General features: G+C 37.5%; 1 protein-coding gene across 2 annotated transcripts in view; it reads right to left on the bottom strand.

Moving 5' to 3' along the window:
- Positions 1-26,053, bottom strand: part of plekhh3 (pleckstrin homology, MyTH4 and FERM domain containing H3) — a 127,294-nt gene that overhangs the window by 12,142 nt on the left and 89,099 nt on the right. For both annotated transcript variants that reach the window (XM_067418810.1, XM_067418811.1), the window contains exons 2-6: positions 22,441-22,496; positions 10,150-10,238; positions 7,578-7,760; positions 4,556-4,713; positions 1,930-2,053 (exon numbers count right to left, since the gene is read on the bottom strand). In XM_067418810.1, coding sequence (XP_067274911.1) covers positions 1,930-2,053; positions 4,556-4,713; positions 7,578-7,760; positions 10,150-10,238; positions 22,441-22,496 — 610 coding nt within the window. The remainder of the gene's footprint in view (positions 1-1,929; positions 2,054-4,555; positions 4,714-7,577; positions 7,761-10,149; positions 10,239-22,440; positions 22,497-26,053) is intronic.

The raw sequence follows: 26,053 nt of genomic DNA, 5'->3' as shown, positions 1-26,053 counted from the left end.
TTTGGAGGATACACAATGAGCCAAAACATTATGACCATGTGAAGTGAATATCATTGATCATCTCTTTGCGGGGCCACATATTAAGATCTGGTTATATTAGAATGAAAGCAAACAATCAGTTCTCGTAGTCAACATGTTCGATGCAGGAGAGATGGGCAATAATAAAGATCCGTGTGACTTTGACAAGAGCCAGATTGTTTTGGCAAGGCGACTGGATCAGAGTATCTCTGAATCGGCAAGGTGTGTGGGTTGCTCCTGGTCAGCCGTGGTCCACAAACTGAACTTTGAAGCAGTAGAAGGTTGTCTGCTCTGATGAGTCCCGTTTTCTTTTACATAGTGTGGACAGCAGTCTATGCACTGTGGGATGACGACAAGCCAGTGGAGGGAGTCTGATTCTCTGTGCAATGTTCTGCTAGGGAACCCTTTGTCCAGCCATTCATGTGGATGTTAATTGGACATGTGCTACCTACCTAAACAATGTTCCAGATCCGGTATACTCCTTCATGTCCGTTTGAAGTTGCCTCTTTAATAATATAATGCACCTGCCACATTGCAAACATTGTTCATTAATGGTTTGAGGAACATATGAAGAATTGCCCTGGCCTCTGCATTCCCCAGATCACAAATCAACTGAGCATCTCTGGGATGTGCTGGACCAACAAGTTCAATTGACGGTGACTCCACCTGACAACCTACATGGCTTGAAGGATCTGCTGTTAATGTCTTGGTGCCAGATACTACAGGACACCTTCAGGGTCTTCGTCAGAGTCCATGCCTCGACAAGTTTTCATGGAGAAAAGTCTTCCCAATCTTGCAAAAGTAATGCTCAAGGTGCAGCATTCCAGAAGTCAAAATTAGACTTTATTGGACAAGTAACAAAGCGGAGATGCCTGCAGGACATCTGACCATCTCACTCGCAACTCACACTTGTAGGTGCTCTCCTCCCTTTTCTCTTCCCGGAATCTCACCAACAACACTCTCGCCACAGTTATTTCATTAATTGGCAAGTCTGTTTTTCGTAAGGGTGGCCGAATGCCAACTAGTCAAAACATATTTCAATCACCCCAGAAAGTGATTATTCAGTGTTTTACCTAATTATTATTTCTTATCAACAGAACATGTTGAAGGCCACATAAACCAAAAGGACGACTTAGTATTAGTACAGATGCAACTTCAGCTAAAATTCAGTTCTTTCCCATGTGACTTCTCTCACAGTCACATAGGCCACGAGGCCTTTAAAACACATCTGGCTTTTATAGTATTTAAACTACTTCTACAATTGTTTTTTACAGGATAAATACAATTTCATCCAGGGTCGGCAATGTTTTTCGGCAGCACAAAGAGCATATTAGCTAGGTGTTCATAATGTTTTGGTATATAGGTGTATAGCCGAGTGAAATGGCTTCTCCAAGAAGAAAAAAAATGCAGGGCTGGACTTGATTTTATCCATCGGAAAATGATTGGATCAGTGGATCTTTGTTGTTTGCCAATCGCTGAAATCTTATGTGAGTGACAGGTTGCTAAAGATGCCCTTGTGCAGGGGAGGGGAGATTTATGTTTTTTATTAAATACTGTACATGGATAAATCACTAATGTAATTTTCCACAGTTGTATTAATGTGAATTTAAAAAAAAAGGAAAACAGAGTCCAAAAAGTAACAAAAACCCAAACAGAAGCAAGACTAAAAATTAAAGAACTCTTCATCACTAAAGAAAGATGAGCGATTCAAAGCACTTAAAAACAGATGCTGAGTTTTCTTTGCTTCTGTCTGACAGGTAAATATATTGGTTACACAAAAAGCTGGAGGGTTGTGGAAAGAGGGGTGTGTCTTATCTGACTGGCTGATTACAATGTTCTTCTAGGACCACGTAAGCAGGGGTGTGTATATGTGACATAGGCAATATAAGTGTGTGTGTGCGTTTGACTCACGTGTGTGGTGGAGGCTGCCGTAGGGGAAAGGCAGCAGTGGGGCATAGAGGGGGCTCTGTGTGTACCTCAGGATGGGATTGTGCTGATAGATGTGCTCCACAACCTCTGGATTGAATTTATTCTCCTATACAAAATAATGCACATAAACACACATAAAGGAATGCAAGGCCAATTAAACACCTCAAAATAAATAAACCCAAGACTGCGAGTATCTGCTGTGTACTATTATGTCCCTTTAAACAGATGACCCATTTGTTATGGGGTCGATAATGAAATGATGCTTCAAATGTAAATGGTGTGTTTGGGGAAACGGATGAGACAGATGAAGGAAAGGGAAATTAATTTCAGCTTACATACCTTGGTCAAGGTCTGCTCTGTGGTATGTGTGTATAATGAAAGCTGCTGTGTACATTTCAAGAGTGAACAAGGACAGTTTATGTTTGTTGTGGGATGTTTGCTTATAACAGACCTGTTATACCAACCCAAGAGCAGTTAAACATGACAAGACCGCAGTCTGCCATTACCACTCTGTACTATAGCAGCCAAATAAATAGTATAAATAAATACTATGGTAAAATAATAGAATGACTAGTATAGTATACTTAAGTTTATAGTAAGCATGTCAAAACAACATTTCGATATAATATATGTTAACCATTTTTAAAAAAGCAATAAGGCAAGAATATAGTCTATTTTGGCCATAACTAGACTGAACAAAATGCAACACTTTTGTTTTTGTCCCATCTTTCATGAGCTGAATTCAAAGTTCTAAGACTTTTTCTATGTACCCAAAAGATTTCTCTCAAATATTGTTCACAAATCTATCTAAATCTGTGTTAGTGAGCACTTCTCCTTTGCCGAGATAATCTATCCACCTCACAGTTGTGACATATGAAGATGCTGATTAGACAGCATGATTATTGCGCAGGTGTGCCTTAGGCCGGCCACAATGAAAGGCCACTCTTAAGTACAGATTTGTGAACAATATTTGAGAGAAAAAGGCCTTTTGTGAACATAAAAAAAAGTCTTAGAACTTTGAGTTCAGCTCAAGAAAAATGGAGGCAAAAAAAAAAGTGTTGCGTTTATAATTTTCAGTGTATACTGAGAATATAGCACAGCCTCCTGTGTCTTATTGCTTCAATATTTAATAGTCATTGTTGGGGAAAGTAATGCATTATAATATTGCATTAATCTCTTAAAAAGAAACTAATTTCGTTACTTAGTTACTTTTAAATAAAAGTGTAAATTTTTTTTTTACTTTTTTCAACCTGGGCTGAGCTTCTTTTTTATAACAAAAGTTTTTGCAAAAAAGGTAAAGATATTTTCACATCAAAATTTAAATAATAATAAGCCACAGGCTGAATAAAATGCAAATTCCTATGTGGACAGTTGTACAGTAAACAGACCTTTGTTCTGCCATTCTGGAAACAGAAGAATAGGATGCAGGAGAAAAAAGTTCTCCTTTTTCTTCTCTTGCTTCCGTATTAAAAACTAAAATTCTAAAGTAATTTTTGCTTATGGTTTAACTGAATCATTGAAGGACAGCAGCAAGTGTATTGGTAACTGTGATGTTAAATGCATAAAAATACTTGTTGTATTTAGCGTATATAATTATTGGAGGTTTGTATAGTATTCGAATTTAGCATTTCACTTTTTTATTTTTTTTATTTTGAGGAACACTGAATCTTTTTTTAATGCAAATGACATTATTAAAAGCAAGCTTACATTTAGTCAAGAACCACAATAACCATCATGTTCACACACATCGCCTCTACACGATTTTCTCAACATCGGGACAAGAGAGCTGTCAGTCAATAAATGGGAAAAAACGTAGAAATTTTGTTGTACATTTTTAGAAGTCATCAGATTAATTTACTAGTTACCTGAAAAAGTAATCTGATTACGTAACTCAAGTTACTTTTAATCCGTTACCCCTGACACTGTTAATATACCCATACATAACTTATCTTTAAGTGATATATAGCAATCAGCAAGCTCGTTTAGAGGTCTGGCCACTTAACATTTCAACCATTGCGGTTTTCACGCCTGTCTGTCCATGTCTGCCTGTCTGTCTGTTTAAATGCAACCTCAATGGGATTCCGGAGAGTTCTGTGGGCTAGCAACTAACATCCTATTAATACAGATCTCTCCGAGAGCACCGACATTACATCATAACAACAGGGTTATTCTGAAGAGCTACTCACTGCCTTCAAAACTATTTCCAGGGACACGAGATACCAAGCAGCACATCTATAAGTGTAAAATCACTAGCCAACAAACTAATAATAATATACTGGGGCAGAGAGATGACAGTGGGTGGGGTTAAGACGGTTTACACACTGTGTCTGTGTAGCAGTGCCATCGTGGCCATGGACTGTTTAGGAGCTAAGCTGCCATATATATGTGTGTACATGTATATTTAGTGAAAAAATATTATATTATATTATATTATATTATATTATATTATATTATATTATATTATATTATATTATATTATATTATATTATATTATATTTATTATATTATATTATATTATATTATATTATATTATATTATATTATATTATATTATATTATATTATATTATCCCTCCATTATAATTGCTTCTTCTAGGTGTGCTCTCTCACCTCGATGTCTCGTATGAGGAGCTGTGTTGGAGTCTCCACCGGCGCTTTGCTGTCGATGACTTTCTGTACGCCACACGCCCAGTGCACCGCCTCATTGTAGTGCTTTGTGAATAGTCTGTAACAATGCTTGCGGCCATACACTGTCAGACTCCAGTAACCTGTCACACACACACACACATTTCAAATATTTCAGTGCTGCCCTTCAAAAACTGAATTTAAGCCCAAAAATACAAAATTAGCATCTCCTAGCAATTACGAGAATATGTACATAAAGAAAAGTAAGAAAATGCAATAAAACTTATATGTGCTTATACTGTTTCTGATTAAAGACAAATGTACTAGAGCTCCAGCATTTTGACAACCTCATATTTCACATGCCCGGCCTGCAGTAAATTTATTCAGATGTTCCTAGAGCTGGATCTGGATCTTTTATGAGGATTTTACTAATATACAATTTCTCCATTGTTGTTAACTTTGGCAGTCAAAAAGAATGAAGCTTTGATTCAGAACTGAGACTTTTAAAGACACCTATTTTTTCCAATCTCTTTAAAGCCCAACAATCTTTATAGGCAAGTGTTTGCTCTACACAATATCTAGATAATATAATATTTTAGAGCAGAACAATGTAAATTCACAGTAGAATTACTAATTAATTTTATGATTATTCAATGGTTAAATTCCTTGATATTTCTAGGTTTTTCAGGACCACTGTGTTTATTTGCAGGATAAACTATTTGGTGTCCACTGTAAACAACTCCTATTTCTCGGGCACGAAATTGTACCTCATTAACATTTTCATTAAAAGATCTGTTTTACTCTGTTGACAAGCCAAAGCATTCCAAATTATATTATAAGACAAATTGTTTGTTAAAAGAAGAAACCATCTCCATCGTGTCCACTGTGATGGATAATAAATGACTCCTGACCAACCACTGCCCTTGTACACAGGCTTTCAGGCATACACACAAACATTTTGTTCTAGGAAAGTCCCTTGAGTTAATCTGGGAAAAAGTTTAGAGTTTTGTGGACTGTGCTGGTTGAACGTACGTGCTTGTGTGTGCAAACTGTATATTCCTCTATCCCCTTACACTAACCCAACCCATAAACCTACCCATCACACAAAACCTTCTGCATTTCTACTTAAAACAAAAACCTGTATTCTGTATGACTTATAATCTTGTTTTCTCATGGGGACCTCTTTAACACAAGTCCTAACACAAGTTTAACACAAGAACACAAGTCCTCATGGGTCTGTATGCATTCAAGTGCCCACCAAAACATGAACACACACACACACAGACACAGACTGACACAAACACATACACAGGGACACAAACAGGCACACAGACAGAGACACACAGACAGAGACACGCACACACAGACAGAGACACACACACAAGCACACAGAGACACGCACACAGAGACATGCACACAGAGACAGAGACACACACACACACGCACACACAAGCACAGAGACATGTACACAGAGACACGCACACACACAGACACGCACGCACAGAGACACACAGACACGCACGCATTTACAGTATGACTAAGCCTTTGAATCTGTCTGGTCATTGCCTTCCATCTCCTCAGACAACAATGCATGTAGTTTATCTGCCACCGTCTCTTTTGCTCTCAAACAATCATGCATTTCATTTTGGCAATCAAAGTCTTCCCACAAGAAAGATTTCATGCCAATGTTGACAAGAGCGGCTGTTCTGTGCCTGTGATCTGACCAAAAGACCTTCTCTCTCTGAAAACTGCATGTCATCATGAGGCCAAATTCTAAAATAGTGAGTGAAATAATGTGCTTATCTTCCACTGGCCTTTAAAAAGTAAGTTCACAATATTTACAAAAAATTTAAAAAAAAAGAAGTGACAAGCAATTTTGTAAATTTATTCCTGTAATGTCATCCATAACATGGATGTGGAGAGAATGATTATGGAAGCAAAAAAAAAAAAAAGTATATTGTAAGGTAAATCACAAGGACAACCTTGAAGGGATAGTTCACCCAAAAATAAAAATTGTATCATAAGTTTAGGCTTTTTTTATGATGTACATATTAACACGTGTTTTTATTGATACATGAACATACTGTACATACATAGAGCACATCAAATATAAACATGGAAGCTCGTATGTGCGTCATACGCTTGAACAAACCTCACTCGTTCTCACACAACCAATAAGCTTCCACGTTTACCAAATGTGATGTGCTCTATGTATGTATGTTGAATGCCAATTATTGTTTAGATAAATAAATTGTAAACTTCATCCTATAAAGTGTTCATATCTCTTCACAAGACTGAAAGAGAAGGAAACTACTAATATTCATATAGATTTTACTATGCCTTTATGACCTTTTGGATTTTCTAATGTATGGGAATTGTAACAATGCTAAAGAGTTCACCAAAAAACTACAATTGTCCTCAGGTACTCTTAGAAACTACTGTCCCAAGCCCTGTACTAATAAAGGCTTCCTGAAGCGAATCGATGGGGTTTATCTAGAAAAATATCCATATTTAACATGTTATAAAGTTAAATATCTAGCTTCCAGTGGACTGCCTTCCGTATTTAACTTGTCGTACGAAGCATAAGGCATTACACTTTCTTCGTAAGTTGAATATGGAAGGGCGGTCTACAAGAAGCTATATATCTTACTAATAAAGTTTTAAATATAGATATTTTTCTTACACAAATCCATCAATTCAGTTCAGAAGGCCTTATTAACCCAAAGCCCAAAATTAAAATTTTGGGCTGCCGTTCACTGCCATTATAAAGCTTGGAAGAGCCAGGACATTTTTTGATCATGGGGTTAGATCATGGGGTTATTTTCATTTTTGGGTGAACTATCGCTTTAAATGTGCCTATGTGTACCGTAGAAAAGTAATGTATACCATTTAGGTACATCTATGAATCATTTTGGGAAAAATAAGGCACACAGTTGTCTCTTCATGGGCACTGCTCCAGTGTATACAATGAAAGGGAACGATGACTGTGACTGTTCCGGTGCATTACCTGTCTGTTTGTAGGTGTGTTTATCGGGCCACAGCACTGAGCAGAGGGACGTAAGTACAAGCGTGCCCAGTCTGCGAGCATCTCTGTCCGGGCTGCTGTAGTAGTCAAGAGAGTCGGTTGTTAACACAAACCAGAACCTCCTCTGCCAGAGCCAGCCTCCCTGCACCTCTCGCAGGAGCCAGCCTGAAAAACAAAGAGAAAAATACCCGTATTACACATGATAAATATTGTAACAGATCAATCTGAGAATGAAGTTTCCATTTCAAAACCTGACAGAAATAAATGATGTGTAATTTGAAATGTAATTTTTTTGAGAGCCAGCGCATACAGTGATCATGCAGAGTCAGACTCATGGAAAAAGGCGGAACAGCACAAACCAGCCCGTCCACATCCAGTCGAGAGTAGCGTACCAAACCACCGCTCACACATCTTAATAGAGGGTTGTGTTAAGGTCACACTGGGGATAAAAATTTCCCTCCAGACCTTCAAACCAAGTTTGTCAGCTATGCACAAATGTGTATCAGAGCCAATAATCAAGAAACACTTCATGGGAAAACTGTTTTTTTTTTTTTTTTTTTGGAAAGCCCTCATGACACCCAGACCATGTTACCTTTTTTCCGCTGCTGCTTGCAGATGTACCGCACCTGCTACCTTTCCCTTTGAGTGTGTGTGTGTGTGTGTGTGTGTGTGTGTGTGTGTGTGTGTGTGTGTGTGTGTGTGTGTGTGTGTGTGTGTGTGAGCCAGACAGACTGGGGGAAGACTGTCTTATTTAGCAGCTCTGCGGGCCAGCATGAGACAGACTGGCGGAGTATTTGGACCCCTCTATACTAATATTACTCTGCCTTGTTATTATTACTCGTTACATGTGATTGAGTATTATTACCACACCACTGCAGCAAATACCGCACGGTGCTCACATTTACACACTCTGAGATCACAGATGACTCTGAATAACACACACACACACACACACACACACACACACACACACACACACACACACACACACACACACACACACACACTTCTTTTTCTATTGCTATTAAATAAAGATATTTATAGACTAACTGAAAAGTTTACAGATATTAATGATTTTAAATATAATCATTATTGTTAATGATCAGGTTTACAAATGCTACCATTCAAAAGTATCTTATAATCAAGGCTGTTGTGAAATATTATTACAATTTAAAGTAATGGCTTTTGATGCAAATATATTTTAAAATGTAATTTATTCCTGTGATGGGAAAGCTGAATTTTCAGCATCATTACTCCAGTCTTTAGTGTCACATGATCCTTCAGAAATCATTATAATATGATGATTTGCTGCTCAAGAAATGTATTATTACGATTATCAGTTTTGAAATGTTTCATCGGTTATTGAACACTAATAATAAGTATTGTTATTTTTTGAGAAACAAATAATATTGATCAATCAGACACAAACTCTACCATTAAAATCATTAAAAAATTACATTTAAAACATTATGCATATTAAATAGTTTTTTTAAAATGAGTGTGAGTACCCATGTGCAGTTTTGTCCCCAATCTATAGGCAAGTCCACACACATGCATCGGTTATAGCTTGCAGTATTATCAGTGATGCACATATTACATGCAGGCTAATGGAGACAGACATTGTTAACAAACACTCAAGTTGCTGACCACAGGTTTAAGTGTGTGTGTGTGTGTGTGTGTGTGTGTGTGTGTGTGTGTGTGTGTGTGTGTGTGTGTGTGTGTGTGTGTGTGTGTGTGTGTACATGTAAATGTGTGTTCATGTGTTTCTATCCCAGTGGGTACTTCAACCTGAATGCACAGAGACTCATGGGGACTTGTGTCCCCGTGGGGATATTAAATAGAGGTCCCCATGAGAAAACAAGCTTATAAATCACACAGAATGAGTTTTTTGTTGTTGTGGAAATGCAGAAAGTTGTGTGATGAGTAGGTTTAGGGGTTGGGTTAGTGTAAAGGGATCGAATATAGAGTTTGTAGAGTATAAACACACACATTATGCCATGCTATCCCACACAAAGCAAGCAAACCAGACATGTGCGCGCGCGCGTGTGTGTGTGTGTGTGTATATGTATGTATATGTGTGTGTTTGTGTGTGTGTTTGTGTGTGTGTGTGTGTGTGTGTGTGTGTGTGTGTGTGTGTGTGTGTGTGTGTGTGTGTGTGTGTGTGTGTGTGTGTGTGTGTGTGTGTGTGTGTGTGTGTGTGTGTGTGTGTGTGTGTGTGTGTGTATATATATACATTGTTTAGCCTGCTGCACCCTGCTTTATGGGGAGGTAGTTGTGAGTCAGATTTGAGATTAACTCTCTAGAGATAAAGTTACCAGTGTCATAAAGTTAAAAATATTTCAACTTTAGAAAATGCAATCTTCATACCAAAACTGAAACTAGTAAAAATCTGATTCACTTCAGATCAATCGGATTCCATAATAGTTCTTAAAAATGGACATTGTTAATACCCACAAATGTACCAATGCATGCATTCCTGGACTTATAGCCATAATGACAACTTTTAACTTATCTGGTGCCAGAGAATTATTATTTAGCAGAATTTCTTTCTCACCCTTCACGAGCACCTCTGGGTCTTCGTCCATCGTCATCTTACTCTTCTGTATGATGAGACTTCTCTTCTCCTCAGGAACTCCTGATAGACTGAACAACATGGAACACAACACAGACGTAAGCAATGTGCCTACTGTAACCCAGTAAGTACTGTACGACCCCTTCCCCTGGCCCCTAAAACACACACACACATATGCATATATGCACACCCATCCCTTGAGGGGGAAGTTAGGGTCAACATCATAATTTTGCTGCTAAAACGGACCCCACCATAGCACGAAACCACTTTGCATATGTAGACATTTCACATCTCACACACAAACACAACACACACACACGCACATCCCTCCACCCTCCACCACCATGGCCAGGCAAGCAGAGCTTTATCGGTCTGGCAGCCAGGGAAAAGACTGAAAATAAACGTGACTAAGAGACGCCAAGGACACTCGCACGCAAAGAGAGAACTAGGAGGAGACGAGGAGAACAAGAGTGGTCTAGGGGCAAGAAAATAGTTCACTAAAAATCACAGGGCTTCGTACAAAGAATATTATTGGTGGTGGATCCAATAAATATGATATACTATAAAGGACCTTAGTGATACATTCGTTATCACTGGGCCATGGACAATGCTTCTTTTTTTGTATGTGTATGTATTTTTGTATTTTGTATGTATAGTCATTCAGTATCATGGCATATATTAAAGTACCGTGGTACTGCCATGTAAAATGTTTTGTGGTTTAGTGGTTAAATGATAAAAATTAGCATGGATCAAGGCCAAAAGTGTCTACTGTAAACTTGGACTAAAAGACCCTTGTTAAAAGAAGAATAACAACTTGTAATGAGCAGGTAAAAGATTAGTCAGAGGACATCAGTAGCTAACAAGTGATAGATGATTTGAGGAATGCTGGGAACACAAACACCTTGAAGCAGACAGTGACGGATAGATAACTGATAATACTGGCACTCAGACAGTCTAAAACGAACACACACACACACACACACACACACACACACACACACACACACACACACACACACACACACACACACACACACACACACACACACCGGCACGCACAAACAGACGCGTACACACACACACACACACAATTGTTTTTGTGAAATGTGGTTTTTAAACTGTACAAACTGTACATGCGATCGCCCTCCACTTCCCCTGCCCCTAAACCTATCACAGGAAACATTCTGCAGTTTTACCTTCTCAAAAAAAAAAAAAAGTGTCCTGTATAATTTATAAGCCTTTTGAAAAGTGGGGATATGGGTAATGTCCTTATATTTAACCCTCTCCTTGTAATACCTATGTCATACTCATGTCATTATACACATTTCTGTACTCATATGTCACAAAAACAAGTGCACACACACACATTTTAAACTAATCATTTGAACTTGCTAGCTTCTCACCCAAATTAGCCATTTTTAAGTCAATGAAACTGAGAGTCCTGAAAACTAATTTCCCCCTGCTGATTCCCTGGAAAAACATCATGTTTGTAATCAGAGATCATATGATCATTGATCGGATGGACAGATACTGGCCCAGTGCACATACAGGATCTGATGGGAGAGCAAATGATCTGATCAACCACACACACAATCGTACTTTATGCACACACCACCAAGGTAAAATCGAAGTCAGTGTTAGATTATGGCAAAGGTAAATGTAAATATTCCAAATTGATGACCCAAATAAATAAATAACGGAGCCACTTTATATTAGATCTTAACTACTATGTACTTGCATAAAAAAGAACAATGTACTTATTGTGTTCATATTGTATTGCGAAACGCTTTTGCTGATATTGAGGTGGGTGAGTGATAAGGGTAAGTTAGGGACAGGTGTGGTGGGCTGGGTAAGTTTAAGGCTCGGTGTAAGGGAGTGTCAGCTGTGTAATTATAAATTACACAGTAAATGTAACTACAGAAATTAATTACAGACGTAATTACATGCAAGTAATATGTGCACAATAAGTGCATTGTATTAAATTATTAATTTAAAATGTTAGTACATATTAGTTAAGGACACCTAATATAAAGTGGGACCTAAATACCGAATAAACAAATATAAATAAATAAGTAAATGTTGCTGCTAAATAATGGCATAATATTATGATGCTATAATATTATGGTACTGCTATACCATGCTATAATAGTATGGCCTCTATGGCACTGTTTAAAGTGCATCAAAAATACCTTAATATTCTTTGAAATAGCATGTATATATAGTACATGAATGGAAAGTATTAATACAACTTAATAATAAATAATGAAAACAACTTTCTGATGCTGCATTTTAAAGCCTGCCAAGCTGACCTAAGAGTATGTTGCCTCTTCACTGACCACAGATACGATAGCTGTACATCTGAGTATTTTTGTGTTCTTTGAATATCTTGAACCATATCAATGTTCTGTACATTTATTTACGGGTCTGCTTACAAGTGTATATGTGTAATAGAGATGCAGTGGTAGATCCCTGCGGATTTCCATTACTCTCTAATTTAAGTTGAAGACTTAGTCAAGAGAGAAAGAGAAAGAGGGTGAACGAGAGTGAGCGCGGGTGAGCAAGAGAGAGCGTGAGAGCGAGAGAGAGAAAGACGAGAGAGAGAGAGAGAGAGAGAGAGAGAGAGAGAGAGAGAGAGAGAGAGAGAGAGAGAGAGAGAGAGAGAGAGAGAGAGAGAGAGAGAGAGAGAGAGAGAGAGAGAGAGAGAGAGAGAGAGAGAGAGAGAGAGAGAGAGAGCACAAAAAGAGGAAGCCTCCAGTCACAGGAACTGTGAGGGCTGGAATCAGCCGGTCAGAACCTGCCAGAACCGGTTTATGGATCAGAGCAGAATCAAGATCAACAATCCAATTTTAACAAAAAACCTTCTCTGTCCCACAGGCATGAGAATAACCCTTATCCTAATCTGGACAGCATTAACACACAGATAAAATGAGCCGAGCTCCATCTCTGCTAGAGGCTGCTGGAATGAAACCAGCACACAGATACAGACGAACATGCTTTGCTATATAGAGACTTTAGAGGGCAGTAAGATAGCTTATGGATATGGGGTATAAAAGTGGAGATGAGCTTTATGACTCATGTCTCGGGGGCTAGAACTGCTTTACTATCTGTCTAGACTATCAGTAAAACTAAAAAAGTTTTTATGAACATGAGGTTCAGAAAAGTCTGTGACGGTGACGTAAAAGGACAGATATTTTGGTGCCAAACTGAAAAACCAGAGCAGCAGTCGATGACTGATCCAGAGTCAGTGCACGCCTCATTTCACTTGAAAGTTATAGAGAGAGATATGAAACCCTGACTCATCGGATTATCTCTTACCTCGGTACAGGACATGACAGTACAGGAGCCCGTAATACTCAACATACAGTTTGCACTTCAACATAGGAACTCATAATCTAGGGCCCGTTTCCAACAGCATGCACATGCAGCATTTAAGCAGTACTGTGGCAGTACTGCTACAGCAGACTCACAATATGCACAGACATATGCTATACAAGAGCTGTGGCTCTATATACTGTAGAAAATAAAGCCATTTCAGGATTATACAGAGTACTTTCTTCAATAATATGGGATGGGATTTGGATGGATGGATGGATGGATGGATGGATGGATGGATGGATGGATGGAACATACAAACTATAAACAGATAAAAAAGATACAACAAACAATCTAGTGAAGTTGATATATAGTTCTTTGATAGCAGAATGGTTTCTAATGGCTTATTTCCAACAAGCGGTACGGTACAGTGCCGTATAGAACACAGCCATTTCCGTTTCGATAGTCCGAAGTTGTAAATGGTACCAAAATACCAAACCGTACCACTTTTTTGGGACCCTTTTGGTACCTAGCACAGTAGGCCGGTACCTAAAGGATGGAGCTAGATTCACTACTTAATGTTGATGGGTTGACAGAGAATTGTCACTTGTGCGTGCTGCAAGAGGAATGACAACACAAGAGGCGGCATTTTTTTAATATACAGTTGAAACACAATAAAAGCTTGTCTTCTTCTTGTGACAAAAAGCCACATGCGAGAAGCAAGAACAAGATCTACTGCGTCGCTTTCTTCTTCACGCGAGGCTGATGCCGACAGCTACTTTCATACACCACGCCACGACGTTGGTGAAAACGCAAGCCAGATCAGGGTTTACTGTCCCGAATCGTACTGTACTGCATTAATGGCAGAATAAGCTTTTTTGTTTAAAGTGCAGGCATCAGCACAAAATCATGTTATCTGCCCTTTTCTCTGGGAAAATATAGTTAGTGTGTAAAGAACGCAAGAAAAGCAGGATGTAAGGGATTCAGTAGTTGGGCTTTGGCTGTCTAAACAACAGTGGTGCCCTTCTGAGTGAATAAGCCACTCTAGATCAATCTGAGCACCTTGGAGCCAGATAACACACAACACAATTACATGTCGTTGATTACCTAACAATACCAGCACTCGATCGACACAAAGCAGGTCACGTCTCGTTCAAACCTCTGAGAAGTATTCATGTACACATGCGTAGTAGTGCACACGCGCACGCATACACACACACGTGCACACACACTGTATTGTGTGTCTGAACTTGAAATACCACACCTACACACAAAGGCACTGATAAAGCACAGGGTTTGGCGTGGTGTGACTGTTTGATCCATTATATAGGATAAGAGTAGCACACAGTGACATCAGCATGGCACTAGGCCAAGCCTATGCGCTCTGACTCGGCCATCCTGTCAGTTAAATGAGGAAGAAGAAAGTAATATTTCCTGTATACAAAAAGGAATGTTGAAATGAATGAGACGCTCCATTCGGACTGAACAGATGTTTTAAGTGATGACTGTGATCATTTTTAAACTATTATCAAGATTAGATCCTCATGTAGCCTGCGTTTACAGAATGTGTGGATATGTTTGTCCAAATTAATTTTTTATTGTTTAGACACTGATCTTTGACTGCTCAAGAGACTTTTTGGAGTTCTCATTTGCGTTTCATATTCACTTTACCCCAGATGCATCTCCTAAAGTTCATTAGGAGAAATGGAAAAAAAAAATGTTTTATAGAACTATAAAAATGTATGTGAATAGCATAGCTCAGATAATTCAGTATATTGGAAGAATTTAAATTCATACTGAAATTAAGTGTGTGTGTATAAGATGTGAATAAAATTCATTATGTACAGCCGGAAAAAAAGGATATATTTACTTGGAAACATTTTTTATTTTATTCGGTAAGATGACATATGCATAAACTATGATGGAATACTCTCTCTTACCAAATAAAATCCTAGACAGAGGCATGAGACTTTATCTTAAATCATGTAACTGAACTATTTACTTAAATTTCTTATCTTAAATTTCTTATCTTAAATTTCTTATCTTAAATTTCTTAAATGATTGGCCCTAAAAAAGTATTTACCACTGATCGCAGATTAAATTTGGCAAAAGCTAAAAAAAAAAGAGCTCATCGTCCTTTAAACTATATTTTATTTATTACATTTAATAAAAAAATACACCACTACTATTCTTATACTGTCCCAATTTCCTAGGAACGGTTTAGCACATTTTTGTTTATTTTTATAAAATTAAACTCTCAACTTAGATGAAAATATAGCTAGAGACCTATTATTTTTTTTAAATCTCCATTTGCTCTCTATTTAAACTTGTTGCTGTGTAGAAGAATGAACTGCGACATTTAAAGGTCTCATTTGTCATTTTCTTTCCGATGGGAGACTGAAGACTAAAATTCATAGGCAGATTTGTGCTGTGTGCTGTGTGAGTGAGTATGTGTTAGATGTTGGAGGCGTTTGAAGTTTAAGTCTGGAAACTGTAAAGTAGAGGCTTATTCAATAGTCACAGCTGGAACGCAGGTTTGGACTGCTGTAGAGGATCTGTAGAGGGGTGTGTTTGTGTTTGTGTTTGTGTGTGTGTGTGTGTGTGTGTGTGTGTGTGTGTGTGTGTGTGTGTGTGTGTGTGTGTGTGTGTGTGTGTGTGTGTGTGTGTGTGTGTGTGTGTGTTGGAGGGGCTGGGGGTCTGTAAGGTTTCCACAGCTGTCCAATCAAACCCATCCTAAACCTACCCACCACCACGGCCCACTCTTTTCCCAGAGTCCACAACAGTGGACCCCAAGAGGGGCCTACGAGTCGACTTCCTATAAGAGGGAGAGCAGAACAGGAAGCAATTTGTCACACAGGATTAAACGGCAAGAATAATAGAAGGAGGAGAGGAAAATTTGTGAGCCTTTCTCCAAATCTAGACATGGAGAGAAGAAGAAATACAAATAAATGGAAATATTAGATAAAGGAGCCTAGACAAAATATCAAACTAAACTGTCAATCATTATAAGATGGGTTAAAGAAATGGAGAGAGCAAAGGAAGAACAGGAAGGGTAATTTGGAAGGGAAAGTGGAAAGTGCTGTTGAGAATGTAGCTGCTGCTTGCTTAAAGACGTAAAATGAAACACCCTGAACACTGATTTGATGAGAGGAGGAAAGGAAAATAGGCAAATCGTGCTTGTTTACAGAAGTGACAGCAAATTAAACTCAAAAAAACTCTGCAGTCCAGCTGTTTTAAAAAAAATAAAAAATAAAAACTCTTACTTTACGTCATGGATACAAAACTATGCCTGCACAACTCAAACTACCTGGGGGCCAAGTTGAGTAGTTGAAATACTTTTATAAGCAAAATTACAATTATTATTTATTAATTACTTTAATATTTTGAGGTCAGTTTATACTGCCGTGAAAGGCAAGAATGCATTACATTTAAGCAAAAGTGACAGTAAAGACATTTGTAATGTTATGAAATATTACTATTTCCAATACATGCTGTCCTAATAATAAGGAATGTTTCTTGAGCACCAAATAAGCATTTTTTTTTGAAGGATCATGTGACAATGAATACTGAGTAATGATGCTGAACAATCATACATTTTACATTTCAAAATATATTAAACAAACAAATAAATATAAATATATATACTTTTTATTTTTATTTTTTAAGTGTGCTATTTCACAATGTTACAAATTTTACTGTATTTTTGATCTAACAAATGCAGCCTTGGCAGGGTTTCCACTCTTTTTAGCCATTATTTTCCAGGACTTTTTCAGGGCATTTTCCACTTTACAACAGGAATAAAAGACAAGGATCATGCCAAAAGCGTACAGTTTATTGCCATGACTTAACTATGAAACAGTTTTTAATGTGAGCTCTTAATTGTACATTATGTATATAAGAATAAAGAATAAAATACAGAAAAAAACATAAAAAAATACGTTTTCCCATCAGAATTGGACTTCATGTCGCACAATTCTGACTTTATATCACAATTATGTAAACTCACAATTGTGAGATTTTTTTTTAGAATTGTGAGAAACCAATTGTGTTGGGCCAGTGATAATATCTTTGTTTTTTTAAATTATTTTTATATATAAATATATATAAAATTAAATAATTATAATTATATATAATTTTCCAGGACAACAAGTTTTTCCAGGACTTTTAAATTTTCTCTCATTTTCCATGATTGGAAGATGTATCATCAATTTTACAGGTTTTCAAGGTTTTCCAAAACGAGTGTGAACACTGCTTAGTGAGCAGAAGGATCTTCCTTTACATTTAAAACTATTTTACCAACCCCAAACTTTATTGTAAAAAGATTAAAAATAATTCATACAGATTTAATATTTGTGAATGATTTTATGTCAGGAACATGCTTTGTGGCCAATTTTGAGGTGCTTCGGGCAATCCAAGTTCAAGTTTTTTTTTTTTGGTTATTTTTCTTTCTGACAACTATCCAATCATAAAAAAGGCAAAAAGTAAAAATTACCTAAAACGCTATAGTTGAGCATCATGTAAACAATATAAAAAAAATAAGAAAAATAAGAAACAATTTTTAAAGCCATAATAATATAGAACAGGAAAACGGATTTAAGGAAAATGTTTTTGTGGTTGAAGACATGAACTCAGATGTTTTGTATGTTTTCAGTGGAATAGCATCATGGAACTGGAAACTCTGGGGTTGGTAATACTGCCAGGCAAATCGGTTAATATGAAGGCAACGTAGCACTGTGTGTGTATCCCACCCTCTCTGACGCTCTCTGTGGCCTAGGCTCACTAACCTAAACCATCTGTGTGGCCCACACTGACAGGAAACTGATAAAAGAAATGAAGGCATGGAGGAAAGGTAGAAAGAAGGGAAACATATTTTATGCACCCCTCCATAAACGTCCACTGAATCAAGGGGATTTCTTTTGTGTGTGTTTGTGTAAAACTTTTACTGCCAACTCCATGTGACTTACAGTAACAGACATCAGTTTGATTAATCAATGGTTAACACAATAATGATAAAAGCTAATATATCCCAGATACTCATTTTAATAAATCATTGGTCTTTTACTCTAACTGCTGATTCCCACTGTCATAGCTGACATTATCATGGCATGACAAATAAACAAAGAACTAAGTAGGCTCTTCACTCCTTGTTCATACTTTTATTTTTTTTCTCTCTGTAGTACACATCAGTGCGTAACAATCTCTATAACACACTAATCTCTACCGTGCACTTATGTTGCATGTTGAACTGTAGTCAATAAATGATTGATTTTAATCCAACTAAAATGCAGTGCTGCTCATTTAGTAACCACATAATCTATAACCCTGCTGAAAGGCTTGCACACACTTGACCACATGTGTATGTATGTACAGTGTGTGTATACTACCATGTTTTGAAGGCAAAATTATATGTATATATATACATACATACATATATATATACATATACATATATATATATATATATTCTTAAAATCTTTCTTTCAGAATTCCTAGTAATTATATTTGGGTTAGTTTCTAGAAATTATAATTAGCTTTATAAAAACAATAACAGTCTATAATACCGACCTTTTTATACCTTTTCGACAGTTAAGTAAATGTGTGTGCAGGTGTGTGCATGTGTGCGCGCTTGTTTTTGTGACATATTAGGACACAAATGTGTATAATGACATGGGTATGACAAAGGTATTACAGAAGAGGTTGAATTATGAGCACATTTCCCCATGTCCTCACTTTTCAAAAGGCTTATAAATCATAAAGGATGAGTTTTTTGTGTGTGTGTGTGTGTGTGTGTGTGTGTGTGTGTGTGTGTGTGTGTGTGTGTGTGTGTGTGTGTGTGTGTGTGTGTGTGTGTGTGTGTGTGTGTGTGTGTGTGTGTGTGTGTGTGTGTGTATGAGAATATATGAGAATGTATGCAAATTTGCTCAACAAAAAACCTAGTAGTTAAAATTTTTAAATATATACATATTTCAGTCAAAAAACAAACAAAACAAAACTCAGATTTCAAGAAGAAGAAAAAAAATCAATATAGAAAACATGAAAGTCCAGGCACTCAGCTGTTGAAACATGGTAAACGCATTAACACCAAGCTGTGACCTGTCAGGTTGACCCCTTAAATGGACTGACAGTGCAGAACAGCTGGCCAAGAGGAAAAAGACCTGAAACCTACAGCCAAACATGAACAAAATGTTCTTTTGTTCAAGATAAAGGCAGAGAGAGGAAATAAACTAAAAGCGAGATACAAAGACAGTACATTCTTTCAAATATGGTGATTGAGGACAGTATGATGGAGTTAGTCTTTCTGACCTCTGTTAAAAATAATATGGTTTACTCAAGAATATTCCCAAGACATTCCACATCCAGCCGGCTGAGCTAGACCGAAAGCACTCAGGACGTCTCATTCGTGATGAGACTGAGCGACCTCTACACGCGATAAAAGAGACTGAGTCACCGTCTGGCTCAAGGTTTCATGCAAATCTCAACTTGCTAAAGACACACATATGTGTGTTGGGTTTTCGTGTTATGAGGACTTTCTATAGACATAATGATTGTTATATTTTGCAAACTGTATATTAAAATCCCCCAAAACTAACCCTACCCCTAAACCTACCAATCACAGAAAACTTTCAGCATTTTTACTTTTTGTAAAAACATCCCTTAGTATGATTTAGAAGCTGTCGTCCTCATAGGGACCAAAAATGTCCCCCAAGGACAAGGATTTTAGATATTGCCATCTTTGTGGGGAAATTTAATTCACATACTGTTGGGTTTACCTGAACCACCCACCCACACACACACACACACACACACACACACACACACACACACACAATTCATCTAGATTCAAGGCTTCACAATCTTGATAATACCATAAAATAGCTGCTCATTTGTAGTGATTAAATGTACAGTTTTTGTGTGTTTGATTCTTTGTGCCGTGACACACCCAAATCTATGACATAGTCAGGCTGACCCACATACCAATATCTTACAAGTGGCTGTACAACCTGTGTATATTTAAAGGTGCCCTAGAATGATTTGAAACAATATGATAAATTGTTCTCTGATATCTACATAGAGGGTATGTGGCTTATTTAAGGGCAAAAATTGTCCAGATAAAGTTTTACAGGTCCATTTACAACCCTAGAAATTGTCCCTGGGATGTAATGCTCTGTTTTTGCCTTATTTGGAAGGGTCATGAATATTAATGTTGAGCTCTGCTCTGATTGGCTTATTTCAGCAGCTCACAGCAGTTCAGCTCGTGTGTACTGACCGTCCTGACATAACACAGACAAACTAAATGACACTTTAAGCAGAACATCTCAAATGGAGATTGATAAAATGGAGCTTACTTGTTTATTGGTGTTTTCAGATCACCCGTGCACGAGAAAGAGCTCGCGGTCATGTGGTTGCCAGATTTCAGTAATTAAATCCCCCAAACAGAGCTTTTCTGTGAAAAGAAACCTGTATACTCCAATTTTTACGTAAACGTCCAATCTGGCAACCATATGCACACAAGCTCTCTCTCGCGCATGGATGATCTGAAAATGCCAATAAACAAGTAAGCTGGATTTTATCAATCTCCATTTGCGATGTTCTGCTTAAAGTGTCATTCAGCCTACATTTTAGACTTATCTTTTTTCGTCAACGATATTGCATATTTATATAACGTTAGTCACAATGTAGGCTAACGTTACGCAGTCACTGTGATGTAGCCTAATCTGAAATACAAATAGGCAAAAAAATCATAGGAAACACCATACTTCAGTTCTCAAAAATATAAATATAGAACTTTTTTTTTTTTTTTTTAAAGAATAGCCTTGGCAAATGACTGTCGTTTTAACTTATATGGTGGAAAAGGTGACGTTTGCTAGAAGGATTGAGTGAACGATCTAAGCAAAGTATCTAGGGTTGTATTTTGTAATACAAAATAATATTACCCTTTGTCATTAGACACACTATTTAGTTTGGTATGGTACTCTGTGTTTCCTATTGTTACTGTAAGTATCTTGCGTTATCTAGAAAATGCTGTCTCTCTAAGAAACTTTCAATTTAATCAGAAATTGTTTAAACAGTCAATAAGTGGATAAATCACTACTTACTGCTTGCAGGAATACAGTTGTAATTGCCACTTTCTTCAGTTTAAGACGCTGAGAGAAGCTTGCTTGAAATGGGCCGAACAAACGAACGATCTTGGATTAAATTGTTGTGGTATCGGATTATAAACATCAACCATTGCTGTTGACATTTTTTATCTGTGGGAAGGGTAGAAAAGTCTCCTGCACAGCTTGGAACATTAACTGTGTCCATGCGAGCAGCTTCTTTTGATGATTCGCTCCCATTTCCGCCTAACAATGCACATGTTTGGACAGATGCAAATGTTGGGGGCGTGCATATAAATGATCCCCAACGCTTGCGTCACGGTTGGGTTTATGTTGAGAAGCACTTTTTTCCCCTTTTGTTATGGATTCACAAGATTTACATATGAAGTAGGAGGCAATGGTGTTTGAGACTCTCAGTATGTGATGTCCATGTACTGAACTCTTATTATATCACCATGGTAAGGTTAATTCAATTTTTCCTTCTAGGGCAATTGTTATAATATTGCACATTAATATATACAATATTTGCTGTATTTTTTAAACAAAAAAATGGTGAGCATAAGAGATATATTTCAAAAAAACATAGTATTACAATCTGATACCACTCTTACTGCACTGCCACAATACTTTTTGTAAGGGTATGTGCTGTATACAGACTGAAAAATCTATTTGTATTCATATCTCTCAGTCCAGGTTGCTGAAGGAGATGTACAGTTAGACACGCGCACGCACACACACACACACACACACACACATACACACACACATACACACACACACACACACACACACACACACACACACACACACACACACACACACACACACACACACACACACACACATCATTAATGTCTGAACTCACCAGGGTGTACCATTGGCTGTGCGAGTGGGCTGAGACAGAGTGACCTCTAGTTGCGCCTGTAAAGGAGAAAGAACAGAACACATGGGCATCTGGCAGGTATTGATCTCACACTTCCCTTCCAGTAAACTCAGCTGCATATTGTCGAAGGATGTGCAGTATTTAGAGAACATTCACTCTCTTTTTCCACACTTCCTCTGTTTCGAGATGTTCAACAAACATCACAAGGTTTGATATGCTACTTCAGTTTTGGGTTGTCATGGAACAAAAATTTCAGTAGTCAATACAAACACTAAATTAGTTTCTAGAGTGTTTTGTTCCATTACCTGTTTGTTAAGTTAATGCTTATTGTATTATTTTACCGTGCTGTGTTACCATAATGGTGTTTTGTTCGTTTGACCCTGTGCACCATCTATACACAAGTATTGGCCATTTTTTATGAACAGGCCACTTATGATGAACTATATCTGTACTATGGTTCTCATCAGTATATTTTACACTAAAAGCAGATTTAAGCAGGTATATTAACATTAAATCAATAAACAGTTTCAAGTTGTGAAAAACTCCAATTTGCCATCCAGCAATACCTGAAACCATTTTTTAGAGTCAATGCTCAATACCACAGCAAAATTTAATAGCTACTAATAAGCTAATAATACACATATAAAGTGACAAATAATAAATTAAATGTAATTAATACTATTGAAGTTATTAATATAAAACACTAAATGAAAAATAAACAAAAATTGTTGACATTCTAGGCCAAATAAAATATTGATCACAGTGTATTGAGTTCACTGTTGTCCAAACTGGTTGTACAATCTATTCACAATGTGCTAAAAAAGAGCAGAAGACTCAAAAACTAGCTATCGGAATTGTTTTGGCTGTTGACGCCTGCGCAGATGATTGACATCGTGGCAGACTAAGATCCGAAGGGACGTCCGGATTCTTTCGTGCATTCCTCAGGCCTGGCTTCCCCTTCCCAATCTCAGAGCTCATATTAAAGAGGGGAAAATGGAACGAGAAAAGAGCTCTGGACTGCAGCAGGGGTCCAGGAAAGGTCAACCTGAATGACCTGAAAACCCTTTGATGTGGCCAAACGAAGCTAAACTGTAAAATGTAGCAATCGGTTGTATTGGCAGTCAGCTGGCTGTTTGGTGTGTTATCAGTCAGAAATTGAATCATGATTTAATGATAAATTTAGTCAATTTTGTGGTAACTGTCAAACAATTGTAAAAATGTCTAGTCTAGTGCTGTGAGTCATAAGGTCATTTCCTGGACTCAAACATTCGTCCTTGGTTAGAGAAAACCACCAGGGCTCTGCGGATATAAAGCTGAGTGGTACAAAACTGACCACACTTCCTCGTTGCTACATGATACTGTGTAACGTTCTGAAACTACCACACACACACACACACACACACACACACACACACACACCTCTAGCTAGCAGTCTAAATTTGGACTTCCCATTGATCTCTATTGTTCTTAAATTAAGCTAGACAAGACAAGACAGGCATCACGATCACTACTCACGCTTAAGGTTAGGTATTTGAACAAACCCTTACTATATTACTTACTATTTGATATGTCAAATCAAGCAGCTTTTAGAGGATATGTGAGCTATTTCATTTCCAAGTGGTCTTTCACCTGGTAACAATAGAGTCAGAAGGGTCAGAAGAACACTTGTCTGGCTATCACTAGACCAAGCTCAATTTAAGACTGAACATTGATCTGGGGAGTCTGCTCTGTATTTTCTACTGCACAAGAGGCGTGATCAACTGGCATTATTTGAATAACTCTGTACGCAATTGGATAGTCCTTCAACCAATCAGACCATAAGAGGTGTGTTTAACAGGCAACAACCCATCACTTCTTCATCTGTCATTGTGTTAAATCCGCCAATAGTGCGACAGGTGGATAAGCCAGTCTGCGATTGGTTCTTCTTCCTGCAAAAATGTAACAGAAGCAGTGGAAATGAATGTACAGGTTTCCAGACTGAGTTGCAGGGTGAAATCAAATCGCCGGCAGATCAGAACACCCTAAGGAACTGCAAAGCCACATACTGAAACTACCCAAAACACTCTAGCAACTGCACCACAATGCAATAACAACACTCAAAACACCCTAGCCACCACATAGCAGAGCAATCTAGAAACTCAGAACATTTTAGCAACTGTATCACTGCATAGGAAATAAGAAAAAAAAACACTCCGTTTAAATCTAGTTGCTATTATTTCTCTAACCAATTCCTAAACCCTGACGTGAAACTTTTAAATAAAAGGCAGTCACCATGAAAATAAAACTCACGATGATGCAGATGATTATCGGTTTGAATAATTTATGAATGGATAAAATGAAAAATAAAATGTTTTTTTAAATATATTTTTATTGTTATTGATCTTATTGCGACTGATTCATCCAAGCATGTTTAGTTTTTAATTTATTTCTGCAAGCTCGCATTATGCTACCCTCCAATCAGCAGCTGTATAGAATCCTATTTTTTTCTTAAAAAAAATTAAATCTCTTTTTTAAATTATTAATATTAATAATTATTTTGTCCTATCATTTAATTCAGATGCATGTCATAAAAAGGAAAATATCTGTCACTAGTTCTGTTTCATTAATTATATCAATCTGTTTTATGTGCATTTTGAAATATCGCATAAGAAACAAGTGATGGAAACAGCAAATTTGAGGGATTGAGAACTTTGAAAAGATGTGCTTCCCTTTTGGATGGAAACCCAGCTAGTATTGACACTTTCAACCTTTTTGCTTTTGAGCTTTTCCGATTTGGCTAACATTCTTCAGAAATGTAGTCATTAAGTCCTAAGCACAGACAGACACAAACACACATACACACACACGCACATGCACACCTCTGCATGAACAAGTGAACACCTTTGAACACCTCTTCTATAATTGGCAGTGGATTCAAACACACACACTGAAAGAGAGAAAGCAGTCCCAGGCACTCAACTGCTGAAGGCAGATCATAACATTCAAACCGAGGCCTTTCTCAGAACTCTCACAGAGAGCTTTTGTGTTCAATCCGTCTACACGCAATACCAACTAATTTCTGCCCCACCCAACCCCTCTGGACCAACTCTGTCCCGCAGCCAGCCCTCAGACCCTTCACACCCGGTGGACAGTAAATACACACTGTCCTTCCCTGCAAACGGATCTCATGTCAGCTTTGGTTTCCTCTCTGTGCTACTTGACATGCATATAAACCTAAATCCTAAAGGGAGAGTTCACCTCAAAATTAACATTCTGTCATCATTTACTCACCCTCACGTTGTTCCAAAAACTGTGTGAATTTCTTTCTTCTGTGGAAGAACATGGAAAATATATTCTGAAGAAAGAAGACTTTTTTTCAAAATATCTTATGCGTTTCACAGACCTAAAAAATTGTCATATATGTTTTGGAGCAACAAGAGGGTGAATAAATAATGGTAGATTTTTTTATTTTTGGGTGAACTATCTCTATCCGTGGCATATGAGAGGAAGGGACAATGAGAAAAAGAAAACAGAGAGGGAAACATTTCCTACTTTGAACAATGTTACATCTGACAACATCGTTAGCTTAAAACAAACACAGAGCAAAGCCTCCGAT

The sequence above is a fragment of the Pseudorasbora parva genome, chromosome 2 (genome assembly GCF_024679245.1).
Source record: "Pseudorasbora parva isolate DD20220531a chromosome 2, ASM2467924v1, whole genome shotgun sequence".
Taxonomy (NCBI): Eukaryota; Metazoa; Chordata; class Actinopteri; order Cypriniformes; family Gobionidae; genus Pseudorasbora; species Pseudorasbora parva.
This window is presented reverse-complemented; position numbering and strand designations above follow the sequence as displayed.